The 22,854-nt window shown below is 48.1% G+C and overlaps 1 protein-coding gene and 1 long non-coding RNA gene across 3 annotated transcripts; one reads left to right on the top strand and one right to left on the bottom strand.

Moving 5' to 3' along the window:
• Nucleotides 1-524: 524 nt before the first annotated feature.
• On the bottom strand, nt 525-18,478 carry CFAP53 (cilia and flagella associated protein 53). 2 transcript variants are annotated; one of them, XM_077790255.2, is made up of 8 exons: nt 18,318-18,478; nt 15,704-15,933; nt 13,121-13,297; nt 7,284-7,587; nt 4,315-4,533; nt 3,037-3,253; nt 2,491-2,593; nt 525-1,104 (listed from the first exon to the last, which is right to left on the bottom strand). In XM_077790255.2, the coding sequence occupies exons 1-8, from the start codon at nt 18,414-18,416 to the stop codon at nt 888-890; spliced, it is 1,566 nt and encodes a 521-aa protein (XP_077646381.1). In that variant the 5' UTR covers nt 18,417-18,478; the 3' UTR covers nt 525-887. The 2 variants fall into 2 exon arrangements, with proteins under 2 accessions (XP_077646381.1, XP_085423121.1); XM_085566995.1 differs by lacking the exon at nt 3,037-3,253 and adding an exon at nt 3,314-3,410.
• Nucleotides 18,464-22,541, top strand: LOC110481545 (uncharacterized). Its single transcript, XR_014951392.1, has 2 exons — nt 18,464-20,638; nt 21,078-22,541. It is a non-coding gene; the product is annotated as an uncharacterized LOC110481545 (long non-coding RNA).
• Nucleotides 22,542-22,854: the final 313 nt, after the last annotated feature.

The raw sequence follows: 22,854 nt of genomic DNA on the forward strand, positions 1-22,854 counted from the left end.
GAGGAAAAACCAATGAAACACACAGCTAGGAGCTGGCCAAGGGCAGCACCGCGGGGAGCAGCTGGGTCACCCCTACCCACTGCTCCTCCTGCTTCAGGGCCAAGCTGGGGTGGGGCAGAGAGGCCAGCGAGGTGTCCCTGCTCCCCACTGCCAAAACCCACCAGCCCCTTCCTGGGGACATCCTGCCAGCTTCTGTGCTGCTGTCTTGAATTACGGTGGTGCTCCGGCCCCCCGTTCCATGTGTTCAGTGTCTGGTGATCCAAGGAAGCCCAGAGAGGCAGAGGCGCCATGAAAATTATAAACAATAAACCTTTTTACAAGACACCTCCAACTTCAGCCCTGCATACTTAATTCTGCCCAAGCAGAGGACACACAGACTTGTGACTCCAATATTCCACAGATCATTCAGCAGCTATCAGAATCTGTGCAAAAGAATATCGCCTTTTTAATGTTCACCCCATGGTAAAATACATTCAGAGTTTTATATTTGGTATCTAAATACAAAGACAACAATTTTGCAAAGGTTTTCAGTTTGAAAGGCATTTTAATAAAGGTTTACTGAAAGTTTTCTACAATTTTTGTTTGTGCAGATTAAAAAGAATACCTGTGCATTATTCATGTCATAATAATACACTATTATATTGTAGAGGGCAGACAGTATTCTTATATTAAAATGTCAAGCACTTTGGATTGAATCAGATTTGTCAAAAAAAATCCATGGGGAAAACAAACTTTAAAATATTCTGTTTCTTGTAATTTCAATTAAATGTTTGGAGTATCACAGTGGAAAAAGTTCTTCCAACTTGTCAGGTGTAAGCATCCTAAGAAAATGTCTTTAAAGGCAACTGAGTGAGCTAAAATACCATAGTGAGTGATGCCCTTAAGAGTCAGGCATTAATGCTTTTTTTTGCAGTGGAGGGCTTTACTTCTGACTTGTGGGGCATTGACAGAATGAGCTTTATCTTTTCTTGGTACTCTCTCTCTGCTTCCATATTTGATTCATGCTCTTTCTTCCTCTTCTCTTCCTCAGCTTTTTGGAGCCACTGTTGATAGGCAATTTGAGACGTGAGCTGATCTCTGTATTCTTTGGCCTTCTGTACTTTTCTGGAAATGCCAAATTAATAGGTTATTTAAGCAGTATGGGTAAAAATAATCAACTTTTAAAAATTATTATTATTATTATGTAATCTGTTAGCATTCAAGTTTATACTAAAGAACCATTCAAAGCTCCTTTCAGCAGTTATGAGTAACTGCCACTATTAACCTTGTGTGCTTTAGAGAGTTAACTGCACTCTGCTGTGTCCTGTAAAGCAGAGTGTAAAACTGGTGCTCGAGCAGAGAGAGGGAAAGAACAACTCCCTGTAATCAGCATGCCCTCCCTGCTCCTCACAGCTGTGATGAGAGGATAGAGGATGAGGGTGCTGGGTCTCAGTCTGTCCCTGGCTCGGGCTCAGTGCTGCTGCTGGCACCCATCCTCACCCTCCTGCTGAGAACAACTCCCTGCTGCACTGATATTGCTGGAAGTGGCTGTCAGAAGAAATCAATCTTCTCTTGCACCTCAGGACTTGTGTACTGCTTTCAGTCCCCTCTGGAGAAGCAGAGAAAGTCTTACATGTTCAGGCCCTTCTGGAGCAGGAGTCACACAAACACTTAAATGCCAACAGAGTAGTCAGAACTTGTGCACTGACAGACTTGAGCCACAAACCTTTCCTGACACTGCTGAGTGCCATCTCAGCTAAGTGGAGCACATCCCAGCTGGAGCCCAGCGTGTTTCCTTCACAAGGGTGACACTTCTGCCACAGCTGGGAAATCGTTTCCAATAAAGCCCTCAGACAACACAACAGATACCGGCTCGGGAAGCAGCTACTTGTATCCCACGGACAAGAGTGGAGAAAGGGCAGGAGTACAAAAGGGGAGTGAGTGGCCCTCTGCCCAAGGCTTTGCATGACACCCAGAGGAACATTCCAGCTACTGCGTGTAAGGATCTGCTCATCCAGAGGCACTACGGGTTATGTGCTGCAGCCTGGTGTTTTGGCGGCTGACACAGGATTGCTCCAAGGATATCTGTGGGTGGAGTTTAGCAATAAGCCCGGACACACTTGCTCTCCTGCAGCAGGAACAAGCAAACCTTTCATTAACCCTCCTCTCCAGACTTCTGCCACTTGTTACAACAGCTCAGAGTGTGAGGGGTGTGTTTAGGAAATATGATTGATGTCAGTCACATGATGATCAAAAAAACCAACACAAGGATATGTACTATCTTCTGAGGTCAGAATTAATGACTTAATACCAGATGCAGTATTACAAGTCTGCTCTTGGGCAGTTTGGAGCTGGTAAGTTTGGAACTGATAAGTGTGGTGGGAAAGCTTCTCTACATAGAAGGAAGTCCACTAAATGTTCTAGAGGTATCAGAAAAAAAGAAACAGCTCTCTCACAAGTTTGAAAGATTGATCTGCAAAGAAATGACCTGATGACATAGAAGAAAAATACCTATGGTGTCTTTCTGCTTCTTCATATTCAAACTGTCTGACTGCTTCAGCCATTGCCTTCTTCTCTTCGGCAATCTCTATTTTCCTCTCTTCTTTTTTCTGCACTGGAAAACAAAATCAAAAGTCCTTTTATAAAGTAACAGCTCTGCTGAGCTTGAAGGGACAGTGAGACTGGATTTGGGCTAAGTAGTCTAACTATTAGGTTTGAGTTTTGTTGTTTCTGAAGTGCCACACAAACAAAGTGTATTCTCAGTTATTTATTTTTCACCCACTCAGAACTGGACAGTTTTCACATTCGGGGTTTCATAATAATATAACTAATAACAATGACTGTTTGCCCATGCAATCCTTACTTTACTGGGCTTTGCTCTGGTGATGGCAATGGGGAGTTAGTGTAAGGAATGCCTGTAGGAGTGCACTTTGGGAACAGGTTTGGGGAGGGTCACATTGCTGTCCACTCTGTCACACAGCGTGTGCTGGGGCAGATGCTGTTCCCAGCAGCAGGGTGTTGTGCTGCCTCTGCCCAGATGTGCGTTTGACCACTTACACTTCTCCTTCATCTGCGACTGCCTTGTGTTCACGACATCTCTCAGCAGCTGAAATCGAGCCTCCCTCTCTTGTTTCAGTCTCTCAACCCTCTCAGCCCAAACCTGATCCCTCTCTTCCTTGAAAATCTCCTCGTCTTCTCTTTCTTTCTCCTTCTCCTTCCTCAGCTGTTCAGCCAGATGATCCATGTAACTAAGCTGCTCCTTCAACAGCGTTTGCTGCAAACACACAGACGATTGCAGATCTGAGTAAATTAGTTTTAAAAAGCCTCTCCAAACCTGAAGAAAAGCGACAGTTCACAGCCAGTGTGAGAGCTGGGAGCCCAGAGTCCATTCCAAAATCTGCCATGGGAAAGAACTGCTCAGAATCCTCTACCTGGCCAGACAAAAGGACAAATAGAGTGATCCCTTTCCCCACAGTAGGTCAGCTGCTACAACACATCCATTTTACAGACTTTCCACAGCTGACAAGGCTATTCCAGTATCACCTGCATTAAATATAATAATGTAATGTAATATAATATAATATAATATAATATAATATAATATAATATAATATAATATAATATAATATATATCACCTCCTGTAATTCTGCAGCAAGGTCTAACATTGAGTTGATACAACTTTCCTAACCTACAGGAGCTTCTAACCACCTCTCTCCTATTTTAAATACCCTGAGACTCATTTGCATGCTGAAGTTGGACAATCTACTTGTTTTAACTTCAGGAAATTATAGACACATCCATTGACTCATGGCATCTCCAAGAAATAAAACATGAGAGTTTGCATCTGTCTTTATAGTTTTTAAATATTCTACAGTTTTTTAGTTTTCATTAATTATAATAAGTTAAATATTTCCTTTCTTTTGCAGTTACAAATACTTACCACATCAAGTCTATGAAACAAAAAAATAGTTTTCCAGCCTCTATTACGTCCATGCAGTGTAAGGATGATAAAGTTCAGGTGATTTATACACAATGAAATCAGCCTGGAGGGACAAAATTCCAGGATTTCCTGAGAGCCCCCACTTCACATATCCAGCCTGGCAGCCTTGCTGATTGCAAAGCAGGCTTTAAATGCTGTGGTTTTAACAGCTAATGGGCTTCTGCAGAGCTGCAGTGTGCTGGCAGAAGGAGAGGCAGCAGGCTGTTCAACAAAAGAATTATCTTTTCAGGGAGAAGAGCTTGTGTCTGTTCTCTGCTACCCTGTGCAGTCCACAGGGCCACAGAACCAGTCTAGATGAGGTATTGCCCCACAGGCTCACAATGAAACAACTTACTTTTTTATTTCTTATCATGGCATATTCCTTGTCGGGGTCCTGAAAATCATTTTCCAAGATCACCTTCTCTTCGGCAAGTTGAATTTGTTTTTCTGTATCAAGATGCTTCTGCTTGTCCTGCACTGCCTTGAGCCACATATCCCTGCATTCCTTCTGCTGATATCGCTTCTTCCTCTCAAGGTCTTCATTTTCTTTCTCAAGCCGGTGCAGCTCTTCTTGCTACAAGGATAAAAGTAGCCCGTTTATAAAATCACTGAGTAACTTCAAACTAAGTGGTGGCTAGAGTTAGTTTATTGCAACATTGAAAAGTCTTGCTGGCAACACACAATTTGGGTCATCCACTAGACCTGGTAAAGCCCGAACATTTTAGTACATCATTCACTAGAATTCAGGATTTTTACCCGTAATTATCACATGCACTTCAATACAAAAACAGTATTGTGCCGGCGTATTCCCAATGTTTCAGGCAGATAAAGTAGTCTTTGCAGGGAAATCAGTATCATTGCAGCACTTTTGATCTATATCCAAGCGTTCATACACAGCCACAAGCACTGACAAATAACAGGGCCACATGTTCCTGCTGTTTCTGTAGATATTATCTGTCCTCTGCCTGTGTTGTGTGTTCAAAGCACTGCATCTCTACCAGTCATAAGGCTGCACAAAGTCAGTGACTGGATCCTTGTGTTCTCATGGGCAGTTACTGAAGTTCCATGGTTTCTAATCATCCCACTTCATATAGGAAAGAACTTTATATTCCACTTTGTATTGGAAAAATGTGCAGTGAAACCTAATTCTTAAAAAAGAAACAATGACAAATTGGAAATGCAAACAGATATTTGCATATTCAAGATTATTTAGCCACAAAAAATTTCAAAAGTAGCATAATTAAGTAATTCATTCTGGACATCTTGCAATTAAATAAGTATACAAGCACAACTGCACTGAAACACAGTCATAACACAGTGTGTGACCATCATTAGCATTGCATTATCTCAGAAATCATGCTTCAGCTGTCTCTAAGGCACACTGCTTTCTGTTAACCTGTTTTCAAATTAAATGTCTCTTTTGTAATGTGAATGAGTCTTAAAAAATGCCTTAGCATGTTTGTCATAAACAGCACATCTAATCTTCCCATAGGGAAGCAGAAGCTGCACTCCCTAAGCAACATCCCTTTTGATGCTGGACATAAAGCACTCACAGGTTCTTGCAGAATTTCAGAGCCAAAGCTGACTTTGTATCTGCCAGAACTGCCAAAATCACTTTCAGGAGCTGGTGAAACAGCTTTGAAACTCAATATATATATAATTTGAGGAATAGCATTAGAAATCCAAAAGGCTTTGAACAGCAAAGGTGGAAAAGAAAGCAGAAATAGTTAGCAGTCTGCTGTGCAAGTTGGCACATGTCTTTGGATGAATTCTGACATCAGTGAAGCTGTGTGAGAGCAGGGATGGGATCCATGAAAGTTTGTTCACTGGGGGAGCACAATGTCACAAATGTGCCCAGAAGTGGTTACCAACCACTCTTCTGCAAGGCAGGACCAAAGTGCTATGGCAGAAACTCTTGAAACTAGTCAGGATAACATGAAGCCAACCACTTTCCAAGAAATCACATTCTTTAAGGGGAAAATAAGACAAAGGAGGAAAGTAGCTAATGTAGTCAGTGTAGCTAAAGCAAAAACTTCTGTCTGTGCTTTGTCATCCACCTGTGAGATATCCTGGTGCATGCATGTGGTCTACTCTGCCAAAGGTGCAAGTTTTCCTTCACCAAATATTCTATTTTCATTGCAACAACCAGGAGAAACGTTTATGCACACTTAGCTGTCCATTTGTCCAGATGGAACTCCTGGTCATTAGGGGCTACCAGCCTGCAATGAAAGACTTGTAATGAGACCATCTGCCCACCTCTCTTCTGCTGAGAATGGATTACATCTCATTTTCCATACAGAAACTCTCCTTCAAAGAAAGCTTTTTCTTTTCCAGAGACCCAACCACTTCACCAGAAATGTATCTCCTTGACAGAGCCCCAGGCTGCTGTCTCCAGGGGAAGATGCAAAGTCTTCTATTCTAATAGTGCTTTTCTGAAAAGGCCAGTTAAGGAGCAGCATTCTTTGCCTGGGAGGTTTAGCAGTGCCTTAGAAGTTGTTACAAGAAAATAATTCTGTTCTACATGCTTTTAAATAAGCAAAACATTAGTCTAGCTTGGAATATTTTCACAGCAGCATTTTCAGAGCTTTAGATTCATTATTGTCTCATTTTTATAAAATGGGGAAGCATATATGATGCCAGTAGCAGCTTCCAGTGTCTAACAGAGTATCCTGAGCGATCATTCAGCCTCTACATGTAAATAGCTGCAAAATGAAGATTGAGTCTGAGCTAAATAGCTTCCCATAATTCAAAGTCAACACAGAATACTGAACTAGCAAGCCACACTGAAGCCAGCAAAACTACAGCAGGAGAGATGGAAAAGGATGATGAAAAAGAAGGAAGTGGCTGAGCAGTTGGGCCAAGGTAGCCAAATGCCTCCTGTGATGTGAGCTCAACAGCAGCCAGGTCTAACTAAGCAGGCAAGAGAGCTTAAGTGCTGCTAGCTAATTTGCTTAAAAATATATATAAAATAAATATTTCACCTGGGAAAAAGATTCCCCTGCTATCCTGCAGGAAACTGGAAATCAAAAAACAACAAAGGTATTTGGCAAAAGCTTTAAAATGCTTCCATTTCTCACAATGCCTCTGAGAGACTGAGTGCCAAAACCCTTCAGAATGCTGAGTTTCAAAATATGTATTTTCCTCTGTAAATGGGGATGCCTTTGCCACAGCTCTGGAAAAGAGGCTTAGCTTAACAGCACAGGCTCAGATACTAATGGAATCATGAAGATACAAATAAGGTATGGATTAGTCTAAATGTCTAGTAAGCCTATCATGAGAAGGGACTTCTGCCCAAGGCTGAATGCAGAACACTATGGGAATTACCAGCCTTTCAGCATCCTGCCTGATCTCCTGCTTCTTCTCCTCTCTGCGAGCAGCGTGCACGGCCACCTGGGCTTCACGCACATCCACCATTTCCCGGATCCGTGCTGCCACCTCCCGCGCCTTCAGCTCCGCTTCCTGGTCCTTAGCCAACAGCTCCTTCTCACAAATCTCTTCCAGCTTCCACTCCTGTATCTTCTCTTCCTTTTTCAGTGTCTCCTTTAGAGTCTGCTGGGCCAGCTGGCAGTCACCCAGTTCCTTCTCTCTCTGTTTTTTACAGTGTTCTTGATACTCGTGACATCGGTTTCTGGAAGGCAATGTAAAAGTCTTTTTTTAAAAAAGTCTCAAATCAATAAGCAAGTCTGGAGGCGTGTGGTGAATGAAGGCTCTCAGCTCATCACTGGTCAAAACAAGCAACCCAGGACACCAGTTATACCCCTGGTCTGACACTGATTCCTTGTGGAACCTAAGGAACCACAGAGAGCCTGATTTGATGGAGGTTTTGACATTAATGAGCAGAAGGATTTGAATTTGTAAAAAACACCTGAATCAACTTCCTCACAAGGGGAAGTGAAGAGGCAGTACTGATCTCTGCTCCCTTGGACAGGGACAGCACCCAGGGAAGGGCTGGAGCTGTACCAGGGAGGTTTGGGTGGGATATCAGGAAAAGGCTCTTCCCCAGAGGGGCTGGCACTGCCCAGGGAATGGGCACGGGCCCAAGGCTGCCAGAGCTCCAGGAGCCTTTGGACAGCGCTGCCAGGGATGCACAGGGTGGGATTGTTGGGATGTCTGTGCAGGGCCATGGAATGAGCACTGCCAGAGCTCCAGGAGCCTTTGGAGAGCGCTGCCAGGGATGCACAGGGTGGGATTGCTGAGAGGTCTGTGCAGGGCAGGAGCTGGGCTGGGTGATCCTTGGAGGTCCCTTCCAATCTGGGACATTCTGTGAGTTTAAATGAACACGCAGCACATCCACACATTGTACACACAATGTGTACTCTACATGTGGCTGGAGCATGGGGGGTTGTGTGCATATGTATCTTTTATTAACATATGAAACACATTCATGCTACACTTATTCAAACATGTAGGTTGCTCTCTATTCAAATGAAGACTTGGAATAGGTTTGTAAATCACCTGAAAGCTCATTCATATTTAGAAAATACTGCAACCATGGAAATGTGGGTTACATGGTTGAGCAGGAACCACTAGAAATTTATTAAAGTGAAGTTCTGTGGGATAATTCAGACAAGTTGCAATAAAAGCCTGGAGAAGGTAGAAAGTCAAACAAGTAATGCAGCTTTCAATTTCCATTTACTCTCTGCAACTGAGTTGCATATAAAGAGGTAATTTATCTTCACCTGAAGAACACTGCACTAATTGCAGATTCTGATTTTACTTTTGCAAACAAAGCATTATTAAGATCAACATATGCCATCAAACATTATTTAATTTGAACAATCTGCAAGCATTTTAATTCTGTTCTATAAACAGGATATAGATTTTCATGAAGTCAGAATGTGAAGATGGCAAAGGAAGATGAAGACCTGCAAGTGTAAAGGATGTATAAGGTCTGAGGATGTGTGACAGATGCATGTGAATGCTATGAAGTGAAAAGAGATCCCACAATTTCATGCTGAATAAAACTATCTATGCAAATTATTGCAAAGGTGTTTAGGAATTCAGAGAAGATACCACAGCCTGAATCATGAACAACTTCATGGCAGCAGTAGTTACCTTCACAATGTGAAATACTGTGACACTACACAAGCTTTAGCTGACTATCCTGTTTAAAAAAAATATTAAATATTCACCAGGCAACTACCTCAATGCTATTACCAATCTCCGTATCAGGGTAGTTATTTAATTTGCAGAGCAGAGGTCTCACCACATTTTCTCCCCGCTGGCATTCAACAGTAGCTGCTTCACATTTCCCTGGGGACAAGGACATTTCTCTGTTCATCCTCTCAGCTAAAGCACCCAGTGCCATGGAACCCATAATGAAAGATGAAGGGCACTGACAAACAGTGAAAGGGACAGCACTGCTGTGAAAACATTTCCATTCTGCTTGCTATTTGTTGCACCTGCCCCAGCTTGAACCCCCCTGCCCTGGGCTGATCCCCCAGCGTGGGCAGCAGGGCAGGGGGGGTTCTGCCCCTCTGCCCCTGTGCTCAGGGCTGCTCACCTGCACAAGAGAAGCTCCAGGGAGAGCTCAGAGCCCCTGCCAGGGCCTCAAGGGGCTCCAGGAGAGCTGCACAGGGACTGGGGACAAGGCAGGCAGGGACAGCACACAGGGAATGGCTCCCACTGCCAGAGGGCAGGCACAGATGGGAGATTGGGAATTAGGAATTGCTGGCTGGGAGGGTGGGCAGGCCCTGGCCAAGGATGCCCAGAGCAGCTGTGGCTGCCCCTGGATCCCTGGAAGTGTCCCAGGCCAGGCTGGACAGGGCTTGGAGCAGCCTGGGTCAGTGGGAGGTGTCCCTGCCCATGATAAAGATGACTTTGGAGGCCCCTTCCAACCCAAACCATTCCATTATGAGATGCTGTATTCAGTGCCAATGCAGGCTGGTGAAAAGGGATGGTTGTTTTACCTCCTGGATGAGACAGGAACCTCCTGACCACTGTTCAACCCAGCAAAAAAAGCAGAGAGCAGCACAGGGTGTGCATGCCATGAGTCGTGGCACGTTCCAAGGAGTGTCTCTGCCTCCCAGCAGGCCATCAAACATACTATGTCATTGATGGTTTTCTTACATTTTACCACTAGAATCTATCTTTCATCTCCTGGATGGGTTTTAGTGGTGATGAATGGCCACAGCACTAATTAGTATTCATGAAAAATATATTTCTCAAATGTTGTGAGGGAAACATGCTATTATTAAGATTCTAAATCTTACTATTATTAAGATTCTACATTTTACAAGTAGCAATCACTGTACTACCTTAACACAATGGGTTCAAAGTTCACTCAGCATTGAAGTAATAAAGAACTTGTTATACTTTTCTGCGATTATAAACTAATCTGATATTTTTTGAATTCCCACAGGGGAGTAGAAGTTAATTATGTTCAACATTGTTAGAATTTTAATATAAAATAACCCTGTAATTGCTTGATTTCATCAAAATAATTCCCTCAAAGCAGCTTTTACACCAACTCATAAACATCTGTTCCCCCAGATGGCAGGTTTTCTTCCTTACTTTGCTATCCTAAGCTTCTTAACATTAAAACTGGGCCTGGATGTGGCTACTTTCCAAAGACAGAACCTCCCCAGTTATTGATTTACTCATTTTATGGCTTCAGCATGATGTTGCTGGGATAACATCACTCCACATCTGGATGCTTCTGATGTTACCACAAGATAGAGGATGTGATCTGTGTTTTATGCAAATTTTAAGACATTGCAGTTTTCTTTAAAGTTGCCCATGATGAACATGCCCTCAGGCTAGCACTGGCTGAGTCTCTTCTCTAACAAGGTGTAGCCCTCCCTGAAAATGAATTCCAGCAGGACTCCTGTGGTCCAAGCCTTGTCCCCTCTGTCACCTTGAGACAAAGGACTCCTCCTGGTTAACAGTACTACTGAGAGGCTGTTACACCTGTACCCTCAGGCCATGGCAACCAGCCAAAATGCTGCTTTTTAGTGCTCTGGACGAATGTCTGATGGTGTAGGTGCTCCTATACCTCAAGGTTTGAGAATCCATGCCTGCAAAAGAGCAGAGCACCTTGCTTGAAGTTAAAGGAAATACAAACAAGTCTGTATCAGGTTTCAGAAAGATATTCAAAAGAGTTGAAAATCCACAGGCAAAGTGAAACAGAAAATCATGTCTGTATCCACATGCTACTGGTTTGACTTCCCAGGGCTCCTGGGTGTGCCCTGGAGAAATAATTTCCAAAGGGGGCAGGTGTGCAGGAAGAGATTATGTTTTGTACCATTTATAAATAACATTACAAAGTAAAAAATTGCATTTATTTCATCTTTACCTCATCTTTTTTAATTTCTATTTGTGCATATGTTTTATAATGTACAGTATATTGTTATATATTTATACAGTTGATAAATAAACATATTGGGATGAATATTAAAAGTTTTTACAGCTCTGGGAGTGCAGTCAGAGGATTGGAGGCCATTGCTCCAGAGGACAGGTGGTGACACAATTACTGCTTGTTTTCAGTAAGTGTTGGTCTCCTGAGGAGCAAATCCTGCTCCCAGATCTCTGCCTGGACCAGGATGGTTTAGGAGGAAGAGTAACATCTAACAGCCAGAGAAAAGCAGATCTGGGGCTACTTAAACAAGACAAATAAATGCAGGTACCCCAAGACTGCCACTGGCAACAGCTGTGAGGAGAGATGGCTTCGCAGCCTCCAAGTCCTCTGAAAACATGCAGCCAGCAGAACACCAACAGTAAAGCTTTAACAACACTTTTCAACAGGATGCTGTGGGGTGTGAATGTGGCTTAGTTCCCAGAGCAGAGTGACAAAGGTAAAATAACAATAATAGGATGAAATATTCCCATGAGACTGAGTGACCCATAGATCAACAAGGCTACATTAGGAACACAAAGGACCTGAGACATTAGGACAGGCAACTACAGCTTGAAAGTTCAAGTATGTGTCACCAGATGATGCAGCTCAGTGGTGTGATTCATTTTGCAATTAAAATAGCTAAAATTAGACATCTGAAGGTGAATCTGCATATGTGCTAAATTCCCACTCTGATCAATGAGAACCTAATTAAAGTCAGTAGAGGCTGGGGTGCAGTTCAGCTGACAGGGCAGGATAAGCCTGTTTGGGACTGACTTTAGGTTCCTGTAACTGTCCTGATTTTGGTGTAAGTTTTGAATAGAACAGGAATGCAGATTCCCAAGGAATATAAAGATACCAACACTTAGACACCTACCTTTAGGTAACATCTCCCTGGTGTGTAAAACAAGATACAAGTACAGAATAAAATTCACTCCAGCAGCACCCCCTCCAAACTATTTTAAAAATGAGTTTCAACCACTTTGTGTGATAGAGAACAAACCAGAAGCTGCAAAAGGCATGGACCACATTTTCAAACCACCAAGTGAAATTAGGCAGTGCATGCACTTCTAACACTAAAATCTAAGTCTATAAGCCAATAAACCCCACATTTTAACAAACATTTATGTATGGAATTAGTTAATGAGTGTTTATGCACAAGTAAGAGCCAATGTTGATTTTTATTCGCAGCCTGTGCACACTGAGAAGCAGGTGGTGTAGATTTTGTAGTACCGTGGGAGACTGGGAAAGACACTTCAAATAATCACAATTAAATAACATTATTATTTATTTCATCCCTCCCTTGGAAAACCAGATTTACAGGAATGGGACAAGGCAGATTTCATGCCAAGGCCTCAGGTCCTAGTAAGTACCTGTAAGTTACTGCTTTCAGTCATGAAGATTTGGCACAGGACTTCAGGCTGCATTAAACCCTTAGCTGCAGCTGCTACTCTTGAAAAGTATGCAATAAATAAAAACACTGTCTGATTGGACAATTTTAACATTTTAGGAATCTTTGATGTACAGTCTTAGTAAGCTTTATTTAGGCCAAATTAACTTTCCCTGCACTGTTCACTCCAACAGCATAAAGCTGGAACAGGAATTACAAAAAGGGTTGATTTGACAGGTGGAAACGCAGGGATGGTCATGTGGACAAGGAGGACACACTACACTTGCAAGAATTGATAAATTTGCTTTTTTCTGTCTTACTGTTTCAATCACTTTTATTTTTACTTCTTCAGTTCATTATTGCCAGCTTCTTTTAAAATTGCTCCTATATATTTAATTCGGGCAGATTCTCTTTTATAAGATATAGTTATGACAATACCTGAACTGTTGCTCTCGTTTTTCAGCCACCACTTGTAGTCTTTCTTGCTCCCTCTTCTCCCTCAGCAATTTAGCTTGTTCCTTCATCTTTACTTCTCTTTGCTGTGCCTTTTCTTCATCAAGTGCATTCACCTCAGCAAGGTACCTACTCTCCTCTGCCTCCAGAAAGTCACGGAGCCTGTGACGAAAACATTTTAATAAAGGCTAAATCAATCCTTATGTCAAAGAACAAAGTTTTAGTTTATTTTTATTAACACAAAGTGAGTACTGGGCTCCTTTCAACACCTCTTGCAAATGCCAGAGAAGTGAACATCAAATTTTAACTCAGGGATCATTCCTGTTGTGTCCATCAAGGGAATCTTACAGCACAACATGAGTGATTCTGTCCAGGCAGTTTAAACTCCTGATCTTACAAACTCACTTTCAAAGCTGCTTTATGACTTCAGTTCCCCATTCATCATTCTAATTCTCCGACTACATTTGTCACTAGCTGATAAAAATTGGATTTTGTACTACAGTTATCCTCCAGCATAGACCTAGAGAATATCCTGAGCTGGAAGGAACCCACCAGGATCACCCAGTCCAGCTCCTGCCCTGCACAGACCCCCCAACAATCCCACCCTGTGCATCCCTGGCAGTGCTGTCCAAAGGCTCCTGGAGCTCTGGCAGTGCTCATTCCATGGCCCTGCACAGACATCCCAACAATCCCACCCTGTGCATCCCTGGCAGTGCTGTCCAAAGGCTCCTGGAGCTCTGGCAGTGCTCATTCCATGGCCCTGCACAGACATCCCAACAATCCCACCCTGTGCATCCCTGGCAGTGCTGTCCAAAGGCTCCTGGAGCTCTGGCAGTGCTCATTCCATGGCTCTGAACAGACATCCCAACAATCCCACCCTGTGAATCCCTGGCAGCGCTGTCCAAAGGCTGCTGGAAGCCTCAGGGAGCCTGATCAGTGCCCCACAACTCTTTGGGGGAAGAACCTTTTCTTGATGCCCTCCCTCCTTTATGCATCTATAATTGTATCTTCTCTCTAATGACTGCTTGCTATTTTAGCATCACTCCACAAAACACTTCATCCTGAAATATCTTCGATGAGAAAATTATGTCAAATAGGCGGTTTTTAAACACATCATCATTTACCTCTCTGCTAACCCCAGCAGTGAGAAACCTGGGGCTAAGGAATCCAGAAATCACCGATTTCAGCCCAAATGCCACAGGGTCTCATCAGAAAGGGACCTGGGGTCCCGGCAGATAAGCTAAGCACGGGCCAGTGATGCACCCTTGTGGCAAAGGGAGCCACTGGCACCTTGGGCTGCGGGGGAGCAGCAGTGCGAGCAGCACCAGGGACATCCTTCCTCTCGGCACTGCTGAGCCCCACCCGAGCGCCGCGCCAGCTCTTGGGCCCCGCAGCACCCCAAGGACACAGCCTCAGCTGAGGGTGCCAGCCGAGGGACACTGAGGGACTGGAGCACCTCTCCCAACGGGAGAATCTCTCTGGAAGTTCCTTCTCTCCTGAGAGAGCTGGGGCTGTCCAGCCTGTAGAGGGATCTTACCAATGTGCATAAACTCCTGAAGGGAAGGAATGCAGAAAAGATAAACACCTATTCCTCAGCAGTGCTCAGTGGCAGGACAAGGGGCCACAAATTAAACCATAAGAAATTCTCAATGAACACAAGAAAACATTTTGTTTTCTTTTTACTATGAGTGTTGTCAGATATTGGACAGGCTGCCCGCAGAGGTGATTCAGTCTCCATGTGTGGAGACAAGCAAAACCCAAATGGACGCACACCCCTGCACACCCTGCTCTAGGTGACTCTAGGGTTGGACCAGATAATCTCAGGAGCTTCCTTCTAACCCCAGTGCTTCTGTGGAACCCATGTGCAATTCCCCTGAAGGCACATTAGACTAGGACACCAAACTGACGGCCTTCACAGCTACAAAGTCACTTGACATCAAACAGTAACTGAGAAATTAAATCACATGATTTTTTACAAAGAGCAGTGCAGCACAATTCTGTTCTCTATATGGCAGCAATGTGCTTCACCTTTGAAATTTTCCACAAGTCTTTCAAAAATATTAACTTTTTTCAGCTGACTGTGCTGCAAAGTGTTATTTGTAGGACTTAAACATAGCTTGATGATTTTGCAACAAAACCCTCAGTGACACTGAACTGAATTTCTGACTTTGCTACCCAGAGAAGCTGTGGATGTCCACAGCAGGGTGGGTGGAACTAGATGAGCCCATCCAGCCCAAACCACCCTGGAATTATTTGATTATGTGCCCCATCTCTGGAAACGTTCAAGACCAGGTTGGACAAGGTGTGTAGTAACCTGGTCTGGTGGGAAGATGAGCTTTAAGGTCCCTTCCAACCCGAACCATTCCATCATTTTATGATTGTATTAAGGTACTCTTCATTCTCTTTAAAAATCAAGCAATGAAAGTGCTATGCTATACTTCTATCCTCTGTGGCAGACAGGAGGCTCCAAATGCTGCCTCTGCTACACTGGTTACTGTGTTTGAACACTTGTCACTGGTGCACAGACTGAAAACAGCAGGGACGCTGCACTGGCTGCTTGTTCGCTACCTCTCTCTTCTCACTTCGATCTCCTGCAGGTACTGCTGCAGCGTCGCCTGGACCTTCCTCTGGGCAGCACGCTGCATCCATTTGTCCTCGCCACCCTTGTGCCAGTCGCAGACGTTGCGGTAGCGGCGGAACACCCGCAGGGCACGTTCTTGCTCACGCTGCTCCTCTTCCACCAGCCTCGCAGACAAAATCGCCTCTTCAATGAGGTCTCTCTTGGGGGGCTTGGCTAGCTGAGAGAGAAAGGAAATGGAGAGAGTGGAGACCTCGCAGCAGCCTTCCATGATGTGAAGGGGCCTACAGTGAATCCAGAGAGTGAGTTTTCATCAGAAACTGCAGTGACAGGACCAGGGAAATGGGTACAGAGTGAAAGAGGAAAAATTTAGGCTGGGTGTAGGAAGGAATTCTTTGTGAAGGTTGTGAAGCACCTGCACAAGTTTCCCAGCTGAGGCTGCCCCATCCCTGGAAGTGTCCCAGGCCAGGCTGGATGGGGCTTGGAGCAACCTGGGGCAGTGGAAGGTGTCCATGCCCATGGCAGGGGATGGCACTGGATGAGACTTAAGGTCCTTTCCAATGCAAATCATTCATGGGTGAAAATACAAACTATTAGACTGCGTGTTTTTCAGTTGAATTAGTGACTGTGCAAGTATCTAACACCAAATGATGAGTTCACTGTAATTATGGGGTAATCACAGAATCACTGAGGCTGGAAAAGAGCTCCAAGATCATCATGCTCCAGCTGTGCTTGATCCCCACCTTGTCACCCAACCCAGAGCACTCAGTGCCATGTCCCATCGTTCCTGGGACACCTCCAGGGATCGGGACTCCCAACACCTCCCTAGGCAGCCCCTCCCAAGGCCTGAATGTCCTTTCTGTGATGAAATTGCTCCTAAATTAGACAAGACATGCCTACACCCACACCTCACACAGCACTGGGCTCTTCAGGACCCCAAACACAGCACCAGGCTCCCCGGGACCCCTCACAAAGCACCAGGATCCACAAGACCCCGAACACAGCACCAGGCTCCCTGGGACCCCAAACACAGCACCAGGCTCCATGAGACCCCCAAATACAGCACTGGGCTCTTCAGGACCCTTCACACAGCACCAGGCTCCCTGGGATCTTCAAACACAGCACCAGGCTCCTCAGGACCCCAAACACAGCACTGGGCTCCCCAGGACCCCTCACACAGCACCAGGCTCCATGAGACCCCAACATACAGCACCAGGCTCCTCAGGACCTTCAAACACAGCACCAGGCTCCCTGGGACCCCAAACACAGCAGCAGGCTCTTCAGGACCCCCAAACACAGCACCAGGCTCCCTGGGATCTTCAAACACAGCACCAGGCTCCCCTGGACCCCAAACACAGCACTGGTCTCCTCAGGACCCCCAAACACAGAACTGGGCTCCCCTGGACCCCAAACACAGCACCAGGCTCCATGAGACCCCCAAATACAGCACTAGGCTCCCTGGGACCCCCAAACAAAGCACCAGGCTCCCCGCGACCCTAAACACAGCACCAGGCTCCCCAGGACCTTCAAACACAGCACCAGGCTCCCTGGGACCCCAAACACAGCACCAGGCTCCCCGCGACCCCCAAACAAAGCACCAGGCTCCCCGGGACCCCCAAACACAGCACCGGGCTCCTTGGGACCCCAAACACAGCACCAGGCTCCATGAGACCCCCAAATACAGCACTGGGCTCTTCAGGACCCTTCACACAGCACCAGGCTCCCTGGGATCTTCAAACACAGCACCAGGCTCCCTGGGACCCCAAACACAGCACCAGGCTCCCCGCGACCCCCAAACAAAGCACCAGGCTCCATGAGACCCCCAAATACAGCACTGGGCTCTTCAGGACCCTTCACACAGCACCAGGCTCCCTGGGATCTTCAAACACAGCACCAGGCTCCCTGGGACCCCAAACACAGCACTGGGCTCCCCAGGACCCTTCACACAGAACCAGGCTCCCTGGGACCCCTCACACAGCACTGGTCTCTTCAGGATTCCCAAACACAACACCGGGCTCCTCGGGACCCCTCACACAGCATGAGGCTCCCCTGGACCCCCAAACACAGCACCGGGCTCCCCTGGACCCCTCACACAGCACTGGTCTCCTCAGGACCCCCAAACACAGCACCGGGCTCCCCTGGACCCCTCACACAGCACTGGTCTCCTCAGGACCCCCAAACAAAGCACCGGGCTCCCCAGGACCCCACATACAGCACCAGGCTCCCCTGGACCCCCAAACACAGCACCAGGCTCCCCGGGACCCCTCACACAGCACTGGTCTCCCCTGGACCCCCAAACACAGCACCAGGCTCCCCGGGACCCCTGACACAGCACTGGTCTCCCCTGGACCCCCAAACACAGCACCAGGCTCCCCGGGACCCCTCACACAGCACTGGTCTCCCCTGGACCCCCAAACACAGCACCAGGCTCCCCGGGACCCCTCACACAGCACTGGTCTCCTCAGGACCCCCAAACCCCAGGGCTCCCCGGGACCCCTCCCGGCTGCTCCCAGAGGGTGCCGCCGGAGCCGGCCCCGCTCTGCGGCTCGGTCCCCGCGTTCCCGCAGCTCCCCGGAGCAGGGCGGCCCCGGCCTGGCCCCTCACCAGCGCCACTTCGTGCGGCGCGCAGCCCGGGATCTCCCGGCTTCTCTGGATGTGAGAGCGGCTCGGGGGCTGGGGACGGGGCGGGGGCCGCGCCGCCATGGCGGATGGAGGCGCCGCCGTTACCGAGGGGACGCGCGCGGGACGGAAGTGGCATCATGGTGGCGGAGGCGCTGAGGGTGTCCCGGCATGGCGGGGGCGCTGAGGGATGTTCTGGCATGGCGGGGGCGCTGAGGGTGTCCCGGCATGGCGGGGGCGCTGAGGGATGTTCCGGCATGGCGGGGGCGCTGAGGGTGTCCCGGCATGGCGGGGGCGCTGAGGGGTGTCCCGGCATGGCGGGGGCGCTGAGGGTGTCCCGGCATGGCGGGGGCGCTGAGGGATGTTCCGGCATGGCGGGGGCGCTGAGGGTGTCCCGGCATGGCGGGGGCGCTGAGGGATGTTCTGGCATGGAGGGGACACTGAGGGGTGACATGGTACGGCGGGGGGTCTGAGGGGAGACCTGGCATAGCGGGGGCACTGAAGGGTGCCCCGGCATGGAGGGGACACTGAGGGATGTTCTGGCATGGCGGGGGCCTGAGGGTGTCCCGGCATGGCGAGGACTCTGAGGGTGTCCCGGCATGGCGGGGGCGCTGAGGGGTGACCCGGCATGGCGTGGGCGCTGAGGGATGTTCTGGCATGGCGGGGGCGCTGAGGGTGTCCCGGCATGGAGGGGGCGCTGAGGGGTGACCTGGCATGGCGGGGGCGCTGAGGGATGTTCTGGCATGGCGGGGGCGCTGAGGGATGTTCTGGCATGGCGGGGGCGCTGAGGGTGTCCCGGCATGGCGAGGACTCTGAGGGTGTCCCGGCATGGCGGGGGCGCTGAGGGGTGACCCGGCATGGCGGGGGCGCTGAGGGTGTCCTGGCATGGAGGGGGTGCTGAGGGATGTTCTGGCATGGCGGGGGCGCTGAGGGGTGACCCGGCATGGAGGGGGCACTGAGGTGTGTCCTGGCATGGAGGGGACACTGAAGGGTGTCCTGGCATGGAGGGGGTGCTGAGGGGTGACCTGACATGGTGGGGACATTGAGGGGTGTCCTGGCATGGTGGGGACACTGAATGGTGTCCCGGCATGGCGGGGGCGCTGAGGGATGTTCTGGCATGGCGGGGGCGCTGAGGGGTGACATGGTACGGCGCGGGGTCTGAGGGGAGACCTGGCATAGTGGGGACACTGAGGGGTGTCCCGGCATGGAGGGGGTGCTGAGGGTGTCCCGGCATGGAGGGGGTGCTGAGGGGTGACCTGGCATGGTGGGGACACTGAATGGTGTCCTGGCATGGCGGGGGCGCTGAGGGTGTCCCGGCATGGCGGGGACACTGAGGGATGTTCTGGCATGGCGGGGGCGCTGAGGGGTGACCTGGCATGGAGGGGACACTGAGGGGTGACCTGGCATGGAGGGGACACTGAGGGATGTTCTGGCATGGAGGGGGCACTGAGGGTGTCCCGGCATGGCGGGGTGCTGAGGGTGACCTGGCATGGCTGAGGACACTGAGGGATGTCCTGGAATGGCGGGGACACTGAGGGATGTTCTGGCATGGCCGGGGACACTGAGGGATGTCCTGACATGGCAGGATACTGAGGGGTGTCCTGGCACCTGGCATGGCAGGGACACTGAGGGGTGTCCTGGCACCTGGCATGGCAGGGACACTGAGGGGTGACATGGCATGGTAGGGGCACTGAGGGGTGATCTGGCATGGCAGGGACACTGAGGGGTGACCTGGCATGGCCAGAGACACTGAGGGATGTTCTGGCATGGCGGGGGCTCTGAGGGGTGACATGGCATGGTGGGCCCTCTGAGGGGTGTCCTGGCACCTAGCATGCTGGGGACACTGAGCGGTGACCTGGCATGTTGGGGACACTGAGGGGTGACATGGCATGGCGGGCGGTCTGAGGGTTGTCCTGGCATAGCGGGGACACTGAGGAGTGTTTTGTGGTCAGGGGATCATCAGAGCTGGAAGAGATCCTCCGTATTTTCCAGCCCTGCCACTATAATTCTGACCCCACGACACCGCAGCACCCCAAGCCACAGCCCGGTGCTTCTGAGCATCTCCATTGTGGCTGGCCTCTCTTGGCAGCCCGTGCCAATGCCTGCCTGCCCATGTGGCAAATGAGAAATACCTAGAAGTTTCTGAAGAAGGGGTGTTCTTTAATCATGGAATCATAACATATCCTGAGTTGGAAGGGAGCCACAAAGGGTTCCGTCCCCACCGTGCACAGCACAGAGTGCAGCCCCAGGTGCCAGTGTGTGGACATCAGTGGGGACAGGCTGGCACTGGAATGGAAAGGATTTAGGTAAATGACTCTGGCAGAGCTGGGGCTGTTCCCCTGCACAAGAGAAGCTCCAGGGAGAGCTCAGAGCCCCTGCCAGGGCCTCAAGGGGCTCCAGGAGAGCTGCACAGGGACTGGGGACAAGGCAGGCAGGGACAGCACACAGGGAATGGCTCCCACTGCCAAAGGGCAGGCACAGATGGGAGATTGGGAATTGGGAATTGCTGGCTGGGAGGGTGGGCAGGCCCTGGCACAGGGTGCCCAGAGCAGCTGTGGCTGCCCCTGGATCCCTGGGAGTGTCCAAGGCCAGGTTGGATGGGGCTTGGAGCTTCCTGGGACAGTGGAATGTCCCTGCCCATGGCAGGGTGGGACTGGATGAGCTTTAAGGTTCCTCCCAACCCAAACCCTTCTGTGACTCTGTGAAATGGAGCTAATGACAAGAATGGTTTCCCTGTGCCCACAGGTGGTGGAGCAGTGCAGACCCACAGCTCCCAGGTCAGGACTGTCACAGAGACCTCCTGCAGCATGTCCAGCTGATGTCAAGCTCGCAACCTGCCTGGGATGGAGGAAAATGGGAAGTAGAACATTGGCTGTGCATAAGTGATTGCTTCAAGCTCATTGCCCTCAAAGGAGTCTCAGGAAAAAGCTGTTGGTGAAGCTTTGAAGCTCTGGAACACACACACACACATACACTGCCAAGAACTTTGCTTTCTTGCGCATAATCATATTAGCTTGGCTGATAACAAGTTGAAAAAAACTATCCCAGGGAAGAAAGGTCAATGTTTAACCTGGATGTAAAGCTTGTTCTCATCCAATTAAAACCCAGTGCAATTGCTTCTGGTGTCAACAATGGGATCTTTGCACAGTCAAACACAGCAGTTTGGTACACAGGATTTACACACTGGAGTATGTGTTATACCACCATGATAGTGCTTGAAATAGAATGGAATCTTTTTAGTTTATTTCAGTAGAGAGTTAATGCTGGCATACCGTTGTGACGTTTTGAGTTGTGACATCTTTGAGAGGTTTGTGAAAGGGAAACAACTTCACATCACTTTCCCCCTGAAAACTTGTATTTGAGTGGAGGGAGGGCTGAATTTCCTGATATTTTGTAGTTCTGCCTAGGGTTTTATGGTGTGCCTAATGGGAAATGTTACCTTAGTCTTAAGATCTACATACAAAACCAGCAATCAGCTTTATGTGTAATAGACAGTGTACAAATGTGCAGCAGTGCCATCTGTTTGAAATCCAAAAATAAACAGGGGTGTGTGGATTCTCTAAAGCCCCTATTCTTCTGTAAGTCCTTCCACCAGCTCTGAGAACATTTCCTCCTAAAAAAGCTGGGTTTATTCCAAAGACATTGCAGATGGCCTGTGACTTTGAGTTTATTTTACATTAATGTTTGATGAAAAAACAGATTGTCCTTAACCTAGGTGTCTAAGAGGACCCTGGTCACTGGCTTTCCTCACTGGGAATGTATATGGGATATAGGCTATATGGAGGATATGGTCTGTTCTGGATCGGCTGGACTGGATTCTTCTTCCTGAAAACTCTCTGTAAGGAATGGCCCATTGTTGAGGATTTTTGCAGGACAATGGACACAGTCAGCAAATGCACAATCCAGCCTTCTGATAACAAACTCACCTGTTCAAGAAACGGGGTCAGTGAATCCTTGACCACAGGGAAAGAAGTCAGAAGAGTCAGCAAAAGTTGTCAGCGAAATTTAAGAAATAAAAAAAGAGAACTCAGAGTGGGCCAGAGGACCAAAGCAAGACATACGAAGAATCGGGTGATCCAATCAGCATTTAATTTTAGATGCATGGGCAGTTAGGATTATCCAATCAGGTATTAGCTAGAGACTCGTGCGCAGCAGAACGTATTATCAATATCGGCTTCTGTACAATAAAACTGGCTTCACTTGATCATATTGATCATAGTGTGATGTCCCATTTGTGATCCTCTAAAGCACATTTTTTTGGTGACCCAAACAACATGATAGCAACCAAGGGACCCAAAGACAGCAACTTGGCTGCTGTGCAGAGGATCAGCGACAAGTGTTCAGGAAGTGGGGAAGCCAGTTGAAAGTATCCTCGCTGCCCTGGCGAGGGGAAAAGGGAGTTCAAGTGTGCCGTGCTCTGTGTGAAGACTACTTGAATCTTGTTCTGATCAAGTGAGTAGCTGGGGAGGAGATGGGGTCAGACCACGAGAGAGATGGGGTCCACGAACTCCTCCAACATATC

Source organism: Lonchura striata, chromosome Z (assembly GCF_050655825.1).
Source record: "Lonchura striata isolate lonStrDom1 chromosome Z, ASM5065582v1, whole genome shotgun sequence".
Classification (NCBI taxonomy): Eukaryota; Metazoa; Chordata; class Aves; order Passeriformes; family Estrildidae; genus Lonchura; species Lonchura striata.

Bases quoted from the DNA above. Each gene is read 5' to 3' on its own strand.
- CFAP53 (XM_077790255.2), bottom strand. From the start codon at position 18,416: ATGGCGGCGCGGCCCCCGCCCCGTCCCCAGCCCCCGAGCCGCTCTCAC. The intron at 13,298-15,703 runs GTAGCGAACAAG...TTTTCGTCACAG, and splicing joins ATCGAAGTGAGAAGAGAGAG to GCTCCGTGACTTTCTGGAGG. The intron at 4,534-7,283 runs GTAATTCCCATA...TTATCCTTGTAG, and splicing joins GGCAGGATGCTGAAAGGCTG to CAAGAAGAGCTGCACCGGCT.